The 17080-nt window shown below is 36.6% G+C and overlaps 3 protein-coding genes across 3 annotated transcripts in view; 1 reads left to right on the plus strand and 2 right to left on the minus strand.

Annotated features, from left to right (window-relative positions):
• The window catches only part of mybpc2b (myosin binding protein Cb), a 360595-nt gene that overhangs the window by 121791 nt on the left and 221724 nt on the right, over window positions 1-17080 (plus strand). The window lies entirely within an intron of this gene.
• crp4 (C-reactive protein 4) lies at window positions 47-4841 on the minus strand. Its single transcript, NM_001040297.1, is given in 3 exon segments — window positions 47-1299; window positions 1372-1438; window positions 4816-4841. Coding segments are annotated over 2 exon segments (675 nt in total). The 5' UTR covers window positions 1427-1438; window positions 4816-4841; the 3' UTR covers window positions 47-679.
• On the minus strand, window positions 11586-15143 carry crp5 (c-reactive protein, pentraxin-related 5). Its single transcript, XM_087310173.1, has 3 exons — window positions 14976-15143; window positions 12448-12511; window positions 11586-12294 (listed from the first exon to the last, which is right to left on the minus strand). Exons 2-3 carry the CDS (start codon window positions 12497-12499, stop codon window positions 11669-11671), a joined length of 678 nt encoding a protein of 225 aa, XP_087166299.1. The 5' UTR covers window positions 12500-12511; window positions 14976-15143; the 3' UTR covers window positions 11586-11668.

Here is a 17080-nt window from a genome sequence, read left to right on the forward strand (position 1 = left end):
ATGTATCCATGCGTGTTCAATAAGAAAAGGTCTGGAGTGGGTCTTCTTCAATGCCAAAAATATTAGTAATTTATTTTAGATATAAATGAATAATTCGATGACAGAGCTCTGGGTTATGTTACCTCAATGCAATACAAGAATTACATTCAAGAGGTTCGCAACTAACATACATTTCCTGACTCCAGCATATGTACACAACTGATCTTAACAGGTGGAGTTTTGGTGTAACCTCACTTATCAGTCATTCTGCAGTCCTTAACTGTTGCACCCAGACATACTTCCTCTTTTCGGCAACTCCTCTCTGCATACCAGAACTGAACAATTTAGTGCATCTTCAATATGTTTCACAACTTCTACAAGCATCATGCTCCTTGTGACATGTCTAGACTTCTTATTAGACAGCAGTCTGGAACAGGGGCCCCCGCATTATATTTATTCGTATTCTGCTATTTCCCTCTTGTCAGCAGTTCCTTCTAAATAGTATGCATTACAGTAAAAAAAAAGAAGAAGTATGTCTGTGTAATATATGGTCCCATACAATTAAAAAAGATTGATTAATTTGTTGTTTGTCAAAACATTTTTCTAATAAAAAAAATAGCGATGCAAAAGTAATACAAATAAATTCCTTTTTCTCCACAGCCACACTAGCTTACATCCGTCTCTTTGTGTTACATCTGAATCAGTTATCATGAACCAATATCATATTTCCAACAGCATCATATTTGATGGTGTTCCAGTTAAAGACATTTCCGTTCACATGCGGTTCCTGGTTTGAGTACACCGCTTTAATCTGAGTGCCGGACAGAACATAGTCCCACATTTGCAGATCTGTAATTTCTCCTTCAAAGCTCTGATCTACATCAAAAGAACCTACATATGAATCAGGGTCTTGTCCGAGCAGGACGGTGCCGCCAGGACGAATTGAGTAACCTTTCCTGTACACTTGGTACAAACTGCGGCGTCCATTCACCCAAAAGGCAGTGAGACCAGTTGCAGACTCCCAGGTCACACACAGGTGAGTCTGAAAGATGGAGAGAGGAGGGAGACGGAGAAGTGCTCCATCTCCACTAGACTGAATATAGACGGAGAAACGGCCATCTTTCTCCCTTCACAAATTGAGTTCATCAACTTCAGGCGTGCGGTAGGCGAACAAGATGACTTCCCTAAATCCCAGCAGCTCCGTCGCCACACGCATGCAGAGAGTAAACGCTGACAGACTCAGGTGTTTATCAGGAATGAGTTTAACATAGCTGGTGTTAGTCCTGGCTGTAAACAGAAGCACTTTTCCACTGAGACCCCCTGCAAGACAAAACCAAACTCAACCTCAGAAAATATACAATCCATAAACACAGAAATATTAATAAAATATACCTTCGGTAGCCACTGCAGGGGTCAGAGAGAGCAGACAGAGAAATAAAAGAGACATCTTTCTGCAGCTCTGAAGAGGAAGAAAATGATTGTAATGTTGGATTAAAATAATGAAGATACACAAAACTAACAAAAATAATGAAGACACAAAAACAATACTAAAGCCTCCTTACACAGCATGAAAACCAAACCTGAAGCGGAATACATTTTCAAAAATGTGTATTTATTTGCATAAACCATTTAATCCTGTATAGCATCTTAACTAGGCATGGGCGATAACCGTTTTCAAGGTATACCGCGATTTAGAAAAGTCAAGGTTTTAAAACCGTCAAAATTTTCTGCAATACTGTTTCTAAGCAGGGCTTTACATTAACACCCGCCAAATGCGGGTAGATTTCAGCTCTGGTGGGTTAGACAAACACCTCCACTTGCCTCTTTGGCTGGTTGGAAATCATTTTTCAATTGAAGTTTTCTTAAAAGCAGGGTTCGACAATAAGCATGGACCAATATTCATGCAAATGTGATATTAGATTTGAGAAGCAGCACAACTGACAAAAAAGCACGTTCGTGCGAGCAAAAGTATGGTGAACACAGAATGAGAGCATGACCACTCGCGCTAACAGCTGATTTGATACGCGCGACTGTAAAAAATCGCGCGCGCACCTGTTTACTCGCACAAAGCAACCGTGCCTATAAAGCGCAACGGATTGGTTCCCTTTGAAATAGACTGAAAAAAAGAGCGATGATCGTGCACCCACAGTCCTGCTGCTTTCAAGAGCTTAAGATTTAAAAAACACACATATTCTTTTGTAAGCAGCAGCGGTCACTGCTTTCATTTTAATTATTCTTAGAAGAAATTATTAACAGGCTTAACATTAACTCTGTGCACGGTATGTTTCACCTGCTTTCTTACAGGTATTTTTGTAATATGGTTTAAATATAATTTTTTATCGAGAAGCATTAAAACATTGGAACATTGGAAATCTACTAACCACACTGAAAATTTTAGATAGTAGATTTAACTACCTTAGAGTTAAAATTAACACTCCCTCAGAGTTTTTATAGGAACCATTATAAAAGTGTTTAAAAATAACACTTTTGAAAGTGTTAACATTATCAACATTGAGAGAGTGGTAATTAGCAAACTGTTATAGTGTAAAATATCTGTTAAATATACAAAAAAATACCAGCAGTGGTTACCTTTTGTGATCTAATCAACCAAAACGCATCTTAGTCTATTACCTGGTATAATCATGACATTAGTCATGTTTACATCGCTGATTCTGTCTCATTCACATTCCTCATTCTTGCCGTTACCATGGGAAGCTTAATAAACAAGCCTACGGTGTGTGATCAGGGGTCCGTTCTTCGTACCTCGCTTAAATGATCTAAGATGATTTGGCAGATGCTGGATCTTTTAATCTTGATAACTGACCTCTCTCTAATTTGGTTCTTCAAACAAGTTCGCGAATCAGATTAGAATGTCTGGATGAACTGATCTAAGATCGCTGCGTGTGTTGTAAAGGACAGATCTGTCGATCCTCGAAATCATGATCAGCAATGCCATGATTGGCTGACAGCACAGCAGCGTAATGACCTCATCTGATTAATATTCAATTATCCATGTGAGCAAAATTACATCAAATTAGGAGTAAACTGTTTGTTAAATATGACACGCAATAACTTTCCTCATTTGTTGTGAACTGCAGGCTTTACACTTGTGTGAAGAGTATTCATCATGTATTTCAATGCATATCAATGTATTTAGTTCTACATTTAGAAAAGAATTTCTTTATTATAGTAGCCGGTTTATTAATCACTTTATGGAATAACTGGATGTTTACAATAGCATTTTGATTTTGTGAAAGGCGTCTGCAAGTTTTGTGAAGCATCAAATCACTGGCATATTAACTGCCAAAACATGTTTACGACTGCATTAATGTATTATTTATTGTTTTAAAAGTCACATATTGTGCATTTCTATTATCATACACAATTTGTACTAAAGCGATCTAAAAAGTTCATATGATTAAGTGTTCTCTGTGCACCACCAGGTGGCAGTCTTTGTACTTTTATTTCGGGGGTGCAGATTGCATAAGTTTTATTAATATATATAACTTTATTTATTTTATTAATAACTATAACTTTATATATATAGTTAAAATATATTTACTATTTTCCCAAGTGTGTATAACTACTACTGTAAGAAAATATCAGAATTCAGAACATACTTTCTCTATTATCTTTGCATGCACTGAGCCGATCTAATCCTGTTTATATGAATTGAACCTGCTCCCGATCAGGTCTGACCTAGCAGAACTGTTGCTATGACAACAAGTCTCGGATCAGCTTTGAAGAACGAAACGATCCTGGATCATGTCAAATCGTCAATATCCAAATCCAGCTAACTGAGTAATCCACGTACGAAGAACGGACCCCAGAGGTTGAAAAAGCTGCGCATTGCAGCACGCAGGCGCGCGATGACAAGAAACAGATTGATTAAATCAAAAAGGCGTGCAAATTGCACAATGACAAGAAATAATATAGATCGCACCACTAAATGCATTAAAAAGAAAGTAACAAGCCCAATTTAAAACTGTGGACGGCAAAGTAAGAATCTCATTGTACAGGGAGACGTGTTTCCTTACTGTGCACATGACAATAAACAGTTGAATTGAATTGAATTAAATTAAAAATGCAAGAAGTAGAAAGTACAGATATGTGTAAAAATGTATGAAGTAAAAGTAAAAAGTTTTCAGAAAAATAAGTAGTGGAGTAAAGTACTGATACCAGAAAAATCTACTTAAGTAACAAAGTATTTGTACTTTGTTACTTCTCATCTCTGCTGCAGTGAAATCTCTGTCTTGTTTTGCAATAATCCAAGTTTTTACTGGCACTTCGGCAGAATAAACAACTGTAATGTGAACATCAAGATGTGCGGCAGTGGTGAATGTTTGTTGATGGTAAAGTTCAATGACCGAACACAAATGATGCCAACCCTTGCAACAAAATTAGACGACTAAAAATAAATAAATAATAAAATGCAGACTATGCATTTTAAACCTTCATGAGTTTCTTTATTCTGTTGAGCACAAAAGAAGATGTTTTCAAGAAAGCTAAAAATCACACTGGCTGCCACAGTAGGAAAACAAAAACTATGGAAGGCAATGCATACAGGTTTTCAGCCTTCTTTAAAACATCTTCTTTTGTGTTTAATGGTAGAAAGAAACTCAAATAAACTTGTATATGTGTGTGTTTATTATACATATTATGCCTGTGTGTAAAGTAAATGACGATAGATTTATCCCTTTAAATCAGCTACGTAATGATGTCTCTAGACTAGTACATCGATTTTCCCTGCTTTGTTCAACATATTTAACTACATTTAATTTATATGGATTAATATAATACATTACTTTTCTAAAAGACAAAAAGTTAAAAACTTACATTGTTCAGCAGGTCTCGTCAGAGAGAAGATGTTGCAGACTAGCAGAATTCAAGAGCCTTCAGACTCAGGAATGACCCTACCTACTCATGCTTGTAGAGACATGCAGGACTTCACTAAAACATTTTGCACTTTAAAGAGCACATGAAATCAAAATAGGCATATTGATTTTGTTAGCTCACATTGCTAATTAAGTGGTGAACAATTCCTCTCTGTGTGTCATTAAGAACAAAAAACAATGGTTTGCCCTTCTAATCTTTAATTGAAATCTAAAAATGCACTGTTTGTTTTGAGTTTGATTCTCAGATTAGGGGTCCGTTCTTCGTACGTGGATTACTCAATTAGCTGGATTTGGATATTGACGATTTGACACGATCCAGGATCGTTTCGTTCTTCAAAGCTGATCCGAGAGTTGTTGTCATAGCAACAGTTCTGCTAGGTCAAACCTGATCGGGAGCAGGTTCAAATCATATAAACAGGATTAGATCGGCTCAGTTCAAGCAAAGATAATACAGAAAGTATGTTCCGAATTCTGATATTTTCTTACAGTAGTAGTTATATACACTTGGAAAAATGGTACATATTTTTTAACTATATATATATACAGTTATAGTCATTAATAAAATAAATAAAGTTATACATATTATTAAAACGTATGCAATCTGCACCCTCGAAATGAAAGTACAAAGACTGTCACCTGGTGCAAAGAGAAAACTTATTGATATGAACTTTTTAGATCGCTTTAGTACAAATAGTGTATAATAGAAATGCAGAATATGTGACTTTTTTTTTTAAAGCAATAATACATTTATGCAGTCATAAACATGTTTTGATAGTTAATATGCCGGTGATTTGATGCTTCACAAAAGTTGCAGACCCCTTTACCAATATGAAAATGTTTTTGTAAACAACCAGTTATTCTTTACACCGATTAAAAAACGGCTACTATTATAAAGAAAATCTTTTCTAAACGTAGAACTAAATACATTTATTTGCATTGAAATGCATGATAAATACTCTTGTCTTGACAAATGAAAGTGTAAAGCCTGCAGCTCACAACAAATGTGGAAAGTTCTTGCGTGTCACATTTAACAAGCCGTTTACTGCTAATTTGATGTAATTTTGCTCACATGGATAATTGAATATTAATCAGATGATGTCATTACGCTGCTGTGCCGTCAGCCAATCGTTGCATTGCTGATCATGATTTCGAGGATCGATAGATCTGTCCTTCACAACACACGCAGCGATCTCAGATCAGTTTATCCAGACATTCTAATCTGATTCGCGAACTTGTTTGAAGAACCAAATTAGCGAGAGATCAGTTATCAAGATTAAAAGATCCAGGATCTGCCAAATCATCTTAGATCATTTAAGCGAGGTACGAAGAACGGACCCCAGGTCTGACTGAGGAATTGGGCGTGGCAAAGATACTTAACCACGCCCCCAGCTGTCAGTCAACAAACGAAAATGGTGAGGAGGAGGAGTCTGTTAGGTTGTGATAACTCTCCTCAAATGGTTTTCCTGATCTTTCTGAATGAAACGCCTACTTTACTACATCCAATCAGTTCACAGTGGGGAAAAAACTAAAAGAAACTGGTGCAACAAGTCAACAACAGTTACCCACATAACACAGCAACATTCATTCATTCATTTTCTTTTCGGCTTAGTCCCTTTATTAATCTGGGGTCACCACAGCGAAATGAACCGCCAACTTTTTCAGCACGCTTTTACACAGCGGATGCCCTTCCAGCCGCAACCCATGTCTGGGAAACATCCACACACACTCATTCACACACACACTCATACACTACGGACAATTTAATCTCTAATTCACCTGTACCGCATGTCTTTGGACTGTGGGTGAAACGCAGTGGGTAGCACAATTGCCTCACAGCAAGAAGGTCGCTGGTTCCAGTCCTGGCTGGGTCAGTTGGCGTTTCTGTGTAGAGTTTGCATGTTCTCCCTCTGTTCGCCTGGGTTTATAAACTTCACCTATTCTAAAACATATCACTTACAAAAGCTAACACATATTCTAATATCATATAAATCATATAAATAAACAACAAGGCTTTTAAGAAATCAATTGTAATATTTATTATTGATTAGAAATAAAAAATCATACTTTTATAATAATATTAATGATTATTATTATTATTATTATTAAGTAGGATATTGTTTATTTATTTATTATTTATTTTGAAAAGTATACTTTTACAATTTGACTTGTAAACCACAGCAGTAAGTTCTGACCAGCAGGCCCATGCCATATACAGTTCAGATACTTAATAAATAACCCAATATAAATAAAAGCGTTACAGTATGCTTTTTGTTTTCACAAGCTTTGGAGACGTAACATAAATTCCGCTTTTAAATCGGTCACCTATATCTTTCACCACGAGGCTGTGCTCAAAATGATATCAATGTTTTCAAAGTGCACTGCGAAGGGAGCACAACTGTAAACATGAAGATCGCTAAAACTCAACTGAAAAAATAGTTTGAAAGCAAAATAGGCAAGGCAAGGCAAGTTTATTTATATAGCACATTTCATACACAGTGGCAATTTAAAGTGCTTTACATAAACAGGAATAAAAAAGACAAGTTTAGGAACATAAAATGCAGACAATAAAAATTATTAAAAACAGATAAAAACTAATTAAAATGAGTTAAAATAAGTTATAAAAGAATGAAAAAGAAAACGAAAAACATAATAGTGCGATCTGTCGGACGCAGCACAGTGCTCATTCAGTGAAGGCACAGCTAAACAGATGTGTTTTCAGTCTTGATTTGAATGTGCCTAATGTTGGAGCACATCTGATCATTTATGGAAGTTGATTCCAGCAGTGAGGAGCATAGTGGCTGAAGGCAGATTCACCCTGCTTTGACTGAACCCTTGGAATTTCTAGTTTATAAGATCCTAAAGATCTGAGTGATCTGTTAGGTTTGTATTCAGTGAGCATATCTGTAATGTATTGAGGTCCTTGGCCATTTAGTGATTTATAGACCAGTAATAATACTTTAAAATCTATTCTGAATGTAACTGGGAGCCAGTGTAAAGACCTGAGGACAGGTGTGATGGGCTCTGATTTCCTGCTTCTGGTCAGAATTCTGGCTGCAGCATTCTGGATGAGCTGCAAGTGTCTGACTGTCTTTTTAGGAAGACCAGTGAGGAGTCCATTACAGTAATCCACTCTCCATTTCATCAATGCATTGGCAGAGGGTGTCAATGGGGCTGTAGTCATTAGGCACTAAGGCTAGGTAGATCTGAGTGTCATCAGCATAGCTGTGGTAGGAAATTTGATTCTTTCTCATTATTTGGCTTAGAGGGAGCATGTAAAGGTTGAACAGGAGAGGTGCCAGAATCGAGCCTTGTGAGTCTCTCTACTGTTGCAAAGAGTGTACGAGCATTATTTACATTGTTGTTTATAAGGTTTGAAAAGAAAGTCTGCCTAGCAGTTTTTAGTTCCACATTAAAAGCATGAAGACTGTCTTTATAGACATTATAATGGATTACTAGTTTCGTCTTTCTCCACATTCGCTCAGCTTTTCTGCATTGTCTTTTCTTCATTTGGACTGCTCTTGAGTTTCTCCAAGGGACTCTCTCTTTGCCAGTTCTCTTCCTGAGTTTAACAGGAGCAATTTCATTTATGACATTCTCAATTTTAGAGTTAAACAAATCAAGGAGAGAATCAACATGCTCTATAAGTTTGTAAAAGCAATACATTAAAAATACCCTTTAAATTATATAACCAAAAGAGTATGCATGTTCTCCTCTTAATATAAGAACAAATTCTTCATAACATGTAAGTTAATAGGGTAATTAAACTATAAAATAGTATTAAAAGTGACATTTCTTGACATTTTTCCGCAGTACATTTACATAGATTGAGTGATTTCCACAACTTGTGTTTTTATCATTAGTGTTTTGATGTTCAGACAAAATAGCCAATTATTAGCAGAGAGTCATAGCTAAAAATATTAGCACGGTTGACTATTACTAAAGTACTAATAGTGAAGTCAGCTACAATTGTGGTCAAAATTATTGGCACCCTTGGTAAATGCAAGCAAAATTGGCTGAGAAAAAATCTTTCACTTTAACATGACTGTATTGGAGAGAAATTACATTTATTTCATAATGAATAAAAATAAAAATTTTAATCAATTTATTCTTTCATTTATTTTCTTTTTAGCTTAGTCCCTTTATTAATATTGGGTTGCCACAGCAGAATGAACTGCCAACTTATCCAGCATATGTTTAAAGCAACAGATGCCTTTCCAGATGCAACCCATCACTGGAAAAATATTATAATATGTATTTTATTATGTTATATAATTATAATCCAGACTCAATATTGGGTATATGTGATGTGGCTATTGCGGATGATCACATTGAGACGTTGATGCTGAAACAATATATTGTGCAGCTCTACCTTCAATTGTATATTTAACCTATCTGGAACATGGATAATAAATAAATAAATAAATAAATAAATAAATAAATAAATAAATAAATAAATAAATAAATTAAAACTGAAGCATTTGCACAAGAGTATTATTACCTTCACTGCATTTCTTCCTCCTTCTTAAAAACGAATATAAGCTGAAATCTGAGATTGAGTGCGGCTGTACCACAATAAAAAGCAGCAGGTGTAAATACTGCATATAATGATTTAGGGTACTTTCACGCCTCACAGCAAGAATGCCTCCGGTTCGGGTCCTCTACCCAGCCAGTTGTCATTTCTGTGTGGAATTTATGTACTCCCTATGCTCACACGGGTTTTCCCTGAGTCCTCCGGTTTCCTCCTACAGTCCAAAACATGAGACATAAGTAAATTGACTAAACCAAATCAGCACCATAATCAATTCCACCAGCAGCTTACCCTCATAGCAATCGCTAAGCAGCAGGGAGGGGGGAAAGGGTGTTCTCGAGATCTACCTGAGCTCAAACTCCCCTCTTGCCACCTTGCAAACAGGAGGGAGCCCCGGGCTCGAGGATCTTACAAGCTCAGGACAGCATGCCAAACAAGCTTTATTATCAATCATCAGCTAAGTGTGAACTCTTGAAAGGTTATTTATAGAATCTTAGAAATCATCTGATTGGTGAATTATAAACTGAATAATACGGGGCTGGCTACAAGCAATCCTAAGCACGTGATCCTCTCGAATTTAGTTTATAAATAAACTTCAGTTAATCCTGCATAGCATCTTTACACTGAATTTTGAGCAGACAAAGATTGGCTACCTTAATATACAGGCCATTTTGTGCATTTCTTCCAAATAACCAACAACTTATGACATAAATGAATGACCGTTTCATACACTCTGACTTTTTTCACACAAGTTATTTTACCTTTGTTTATGTACAAACATGGACTCTTTGACAGTTGGGAACATATTTGTACCTTTTTACCCTTAAATGGCATATATAAGTACCATAAAGTGTTACTTTGAGCCATTGAGGGTACAACCTAACCATTTGTACCCCAAGTGTTTACACATAGACCTCATCTGTACTGTTCTGCCCCTTATATCAAACGCCTTGCTTGATTCGACAGAGAGATAACGTCTTCCAATGACAACAGACTCAAGGCATAAGTTTGAACCTTTTACTGTAGATTATGGAATAACGTAAAACTGCAAAACATACAAAATACAGAATAATAAGTACGCTGGATCAATAATATGTAATTAAACAAGCACAATCTGCGCTCTATGCACAATAGGTCACTGTTTACGCACTTAGCTGAATCATATATGTAGTCACATATTGCAATTGACATTAACACAATAAACATCTTGCATGCATAATAAAATGCTTATAGCGTAAACATAAACAAATATAAGTCAAATTATGATAAAATAATGTCTACATACCGAATGTGCCTTCAGTACAACTTGTATAAGGGAGCAAATGAAACTACAGCCGTTTGCTCTTCCATGCGGCTTCTGAATGCATAGGCTCACATTTATGATGTCATGAAATAAGGACTATAACATAAAATGTAATACCCATGTATAACCAGAAGAGGTCGCTAAATACCAGATTAACACTAACTCAATGGAAAAAGTCTGGATAAGACAGAACATGTACCCTTTTCTATGACAGTGTTGCTAAGGGCACTGACACAACCCCATACCATGACAGACGCTGGATTTTGGACTTGTTGCCGGAAACAATAGATTCCTTGAAACTTTTAACTATGTTCTGCACTGTTTAAGGTGAAATATCAAAATGTCTTCATAGTTTTCTTTGAGGAACACTGTTTATAAACATTTCAATAATTTTCTCATGTATTTGTTAGCAAACTAGCGATCCTCGACCCATCTTTGCCCCTAAAGAACTAGACCTTTCTTGGATGCTGCTTTTGTACCAAATCACAATAACAATCACCTACATACATGACAACATGTTGATGTTTCAAATCACATCATTATTCAACATATTTACCGGATTACTAGTCCTAAACTGCTCCTGTCCCAACTTTTTTTGGAATGTGTTGCAGGTCTGAATTACAGGAAAGGATGTATATTTATAAATTAAATGAAGTTGACCAGACAACACATGAAATATGTCTGCAATATTTGTCAGCAATGAAATACATTTCAGACAGATTTCCATACTGTCCCAACTTTTTCTGATTTGGGGTTATAGATCTTATCTACAGTACCTTTGTTTTGAGGTTTGTGAACCCTATTGTGACTTGACATAAGACAACATATTTTAAGTTTCCCTTTCAACTTTCAAGTATTTGTCCAGGTTATCAACACAAACTGCAGATGAAATGCTCAGAATAGTTTTATTGATTGGTTAATCTTGAACACGGTGTATAATGTGTACATTACAGCTGATGACACTCAGATATCTGGAGCCACAGGCACATTTCCATGAACATCATATTCGATGGTGTCCCAGTCAAACACATTTCCCTTCACACGATTATCCTGGTTATAGTACACCGCTTTAATCTGAGCGGTGGACAGCACATAGTCCCACATTTGCAGATTTGCAATTTCTCCCACAAAGCTCTGAGCTGCATCAAAGGAACCTACATATGAATCAGGGTCTTGTCCGAGCAGGACGGTGCCGCCAGGACGAATGGAGAAACCTTTCCTGTACACTTGGTGCAAACTGCGACGTCCGTTTATCCAAAAAGCAGTAAGACCAGTCGCAGAATCCCAGGCGACGCACAGGTGAGTCTGAAGGGTGGAGAAAGGAGGGGGACGGAGAAGTGCTGCATCTTTACTAGACTGAATAAACAGACCCACACGGCCATCTTTCTCTCTCCACACATTGAGTTCATCAACATCAGGTGTGCGGTAGGCGAACAGGATGATCTCCCTTTCGTTCGGCAGATTCATCGCCACACGCATGCAGAGAGTAAACGCTGACAGACTCAGGGGTTTTTGAGGAGTCAGTTTAACATAGCTGTTGTCAGTAGCGGTCTTGAACTGAAGCACTTTACCACTGAGATCTTTATAACCTTAAAAAAGGATATGGAAAAATCAAAAATGGGGGTTGGGGGGGTGGGGGGTGGGTTGGGGGTTGGGAGGAATGTTGGGGGCGAATATTTCTTCAACTAAATAAAATTATATATATATATATATATAATTATATAATAATTAAATAAATGTACCTTCAGTAGCCTCTAATGTCACAGAGAGCAGACAGAGAAATACAACCAACATCTTGCTCCAAGTCTGAAAAGGAATACAAGTACTGCACAGTTTAAGTAAGGCATTTTTACACAGCCAGCTTAAGACTGTGTAAAGATGCCTGAATAACTATAAATCAAATTGTCAGCAAATACGACAGCATATAATTTATACACTTTTACACTTTAACACAAAAGAAGATATTCTGAAGAATGTTGCAAAAAACAACCATAGTCTTTTTGTTACTGTAGATGCCCATTTCCCCGCAATTATCCGTATGGCTTGTTTTGTGATCAAGAAAAAAGAAACTCATAAAACTTGAGAACCATTTGAGTTTGAGTAAATGGTGATAAAATGATATAGTTTTTTTGGGGGGTGAACTATCCCTTTAACCCTCTGGGGTTTTAGGGGGTTTTGGGGTACAAGAAAGTGTTGGCATACCCTGACTATAGTGTTTCTTTTCAGTATCAAATGCTGCTTTATTTAGGACATGGGTTACATGTCATTTTTTAACCGTAGTTGAACAAGTCAAAAATTTGAAGGGAAAAAGCTCATACATGTGATTATTTGAGCAAAAATAATGTAAATAAAATACACTATTATAGCATTAAATTAAGCCCTCATGCTACTGGCAAATATGGAGACATTCAGCATTACTTCTGTAACTATTACTGTAAAAAAAAAAATCCATATTTTGTGATTCACAATTTTTTCTGCTTATTTACGTTTGTGAATTGCATTATGGGATGTTGATCTCTGCTCTGTTGACTTTTGATGATAAAATTAAACTCTACAGTTTGACAAAGTGTCTTTTATTGACATTTTAGTAGTCTGAAATAATAATATAATGTAAAAGAAATAATATATAGACAAATAAGTAAAATAAAACCGAAAATGTACAGGCAGTTTATTAGAAGGTTTTGTAGCGCAATATAAAACCCCAACCCAGTCAATATATCACTTGAAACTTATAAAAAGGTTGATAAAAGTCCCTTTTCTAAAGTTTTCAAGGTTAAAAGTTGTTGTAAAATGATCAAGGTAACATAATGAAATTTAAAAGCATAAATAAATGAAAAAAATAAAAGCATGAATCACAAAATATGTAAAACTGCTAATTAGGGTTATTTTTACAGTGTGGTTTAGTAGATCTGTTTTTCGTGACTTCTTTGTTAGATTAAATCACATTTATCAAGTATGAAAGAAGTTCATCACTTTTAAAAGCATGTATACACACACATAACTTCCCACATAATAGTAATTACATGTGATTATTAGTAACAAGGAATCAGGAAAAAAAAACTGTTGTTATTGTTGAGTATTAGGGATGTAATGGTATTGTAAATACCGTCATACTGCAATATTAATTTTTTTCGATATTACCGTAGTCGCATGACTCGGTAAAACTATAGGTCTTCTGAGAAAATTTGCTCAGGCGAATGAAGCGAACGGGAGGTAGCGAAAACTACAATACCCATCAGCCCAGGCTTGGCCATAATCCCTTGCGGTCTGTTGTCGCTACAGATCCAGTAATGCGGAAATGGAGTGTGCTGCTAGAAGCGGGGATCAAAAAGAGCTGGAAAATCCTAAAGCGGGTGTTGTCGCCGCGCGCGTACTGAATAGCGATGTTGTCGCGCGAGTTCTTATCAGCTGTGTTGTCGCGCGCGTACTGTAAAGTGGGGACAGAGGGTATGTCGCGTCGCAGGGGCACTTTTGATCATTTTGGAAGGGAACTTTCTATCCAAGACTAAAAAGGGCATGTGCACTGCACAGGTTGAGCCCAGTGTGTGCACGTGCCTGCAAGTTGGGGAATAGGACTAATAATCAGTCATGGGGATTGCAGAAACACAGCACACTGTTCAGATTGATGCAGACATGAGATCTCTATCTCACTCATGGTTTGTCCTCTCAAGTGGGGGAAAGACAATGCACAACGTTACCCACTGCTGTCAACCTGGGCCAAGTCATATCTCTCTGTCCCAGAAACCTCAGTCCCAAATGAGAGGGTTTTTTTCTGCTGCAGGGGACATTGTAAATGCCCAGAGATACCAGCTTTTACCAGATTATAGTTATATGATAATTTTCCTTTAAACCCATCTCTATCTAAGTGAGTGAGTGATTAAATGTTGAATGTGATGAGTTTTCAACAATACTAAATTGAAACTTTATTTTTTTACATGGTTTAATATTTTTTTGTTATTAAAATTGAAGTTCCTGTTTCAAAGCTTACAGATAGATGACTAATTTGTATGTCATTGACACTTTTGGCAATTTTTTTGGAGTATTTTCATAAGTTTTGTTTTTTCCTGTAAATGATTCAATAAATACCGTACCGTGACATTCATACTGAGGTATTACCGTACCGTGAAATTCTGATACCGTTACATCCCTATTGAGTATGTTTCATAGTTACACGGTTGAGACAAAACGTAAAATTTTATAAAAATAAAAAAAATCGATAATGCTTCACATTTTTATAAGACATATAAGGTTTAAGACAAAACATACTCACAGGATTCAGCAGGTTTTGTCTGAGAGAAGATCAGTTTAGCTATATATACTGTAGACCTAGAGTACATTCACCTGACCCTGTTTACATGATACACAGATTCAAGGTTCCAACAATATTGTTTCAGTAAAGTTTATGTCCCACAGTCACATTTATGCAGCGGGGGCAGGGACAGTATTTAAGTCCGGGAAAGTTATTGAACCTCAGGCTACCAGAGCAATCAGGAAGTGAAGAGTGGGTGGTTGGGTGTGTGATAAAATGAGCAGGCCTGATTGACCATTAGGCTCTATATGGCCAGTCTGCCCCTGCATTCATTACAGTTTAGAAAAAGATTATATATGTTCTCCTCATAATATAAGAAATTACACTGTTGGACTGCATCAAAGGTATTAGTGCATTTTAACTATAAAATAGTATTAAAATAGTGACCGTTTATGACATTTCTTTACATTTTTTCATAGTACATTCACATAAAGGTATTGATTTTCCACAACTTGTGTTTTTATAATTAGTGTTTTAATGTTCAGACAAAATAACTAATTATTAGCAGACAGTCATAACCAGAATTATTAGCATGGCTGATTACTACTGAAGTAAAGTACTATCACTGATGTCAATTACAATTGTGTTCAAAATTATTGGCACCCTTGGTAAATGTGAGCAAAAACGGCTGAGAAAATACATATAATACAATTATGTATTGTAGGGAAAAAAACATATTTCTGTAGTGATATAAAAGAGACCCAAGCACAAGGGAGAAGTTCAAGAAGGTTTATTAAACAGAAGAGGACCAAAACTCTGCCCTTAAGGCAGAATGGAAAAAAAAGTCACTTAAATATAATAGTGAGAACACAGGCAGTCAAAATATACAGCCCTCTTCTGGGTGATGTTGGACTGGTCAAACGAAAAGGGCCTCTTGGAAAAACAGTCGAAAATAATAGGACAGACTTCAGGCAGGCGAGCTGATGGATTGGCTTCACTCAAGCGCAGACTGTGGGCAGACAGAGGTGAGCCAACGCACAGATGAACTAACAACAAATGGGTTGAGACAGGATAGGACTGGACTGGACGAAACGAAATACACAAGACTCAATCTTCTATTCAGGTAGGACAGATAGGTCAAACAGCTTACAGACACAAAACAATTATCAAGCACAAAACGAGGGAGAAGGGGAGACTAAATAGCCAAATAATCAGGGAGAACAGATGAGAGCTCTAGGGATGGGGAAACAAGGGAATTTCTAACAGGTGAAATTGCACACAAATAAATAGACACCAGAGGAAGACAGAGACAAACACACACACACACACACACATACAAAAAAACCTTGACAATTTCATAATTGTCATGTTTACCAGTGAACAAACCACCAGATGTCGCTGGTAAACCCTCACTCATGAAACTACAAATCTGCCAGTTAATGGACTTCAACTTCATACATGCTCTTCACCCACACACCTGCTCACCCATCTAGCTTGATTACATTTGCACACCTGAGGACTTTCAGAGACTGATTAACACACACTATTTAAGCCACACATTCACCCCTTCAGTTTGCCGAGTCTTGTTCACTGTAAAGTAGCATTACAACGCGTTTTCCTTGTCTTGTTTTCCTGTTTTGAACCTAGCCTTGTTTATTTAGTTGTCCTTGTCTGCCGCCTGCCTTTCGACCTCTTGATTGTTAAACTGACTTCGATTCTGGATTGTCCTCACATACCTGTTTGCTCCCGTATTGACCACTGCTTGCCTGACTGTGAATAAACCTGCATATTGGATCCTACCTTCTGTTGTGGTGTTACTCCCCGGTGTTACAACAATAAGGTTTCAAAAACCTTTTCAAGAAATAAATCCTGTGGAATTTCCTCCTTTGTTTTCCATAGAATAAAGAGTATTGAAAGATTAAAAATAAGTAAAGGTAGAGTAAATGATTTTACTGAGTGAATTTTATAAATAAAAAAAATAGTATACACATTGTACATGTTGATTTATTTTCACAAGTTACCTCTTGATCAGGACAACACACACACACACACACACACACACATATATATATATATATTCTCCTTACTTTTTAACACATCTATATTTCTGCGGTGGTACAGAGTTA

This window comes from Danio rerio, chromosome 24 (genome assembly GCF_052040795.2).
Source record: "Danio rerio strain M-AB ecotype USA chromosome 24, GRCz13ab, whole genome shotgun sequence".
Classification (NCBI taxonomy): Eukaryota; Metazoa; Chordata; class Actinopteri; order Cypriniformes; family Danionidae; genus Danio; species Danio rerio.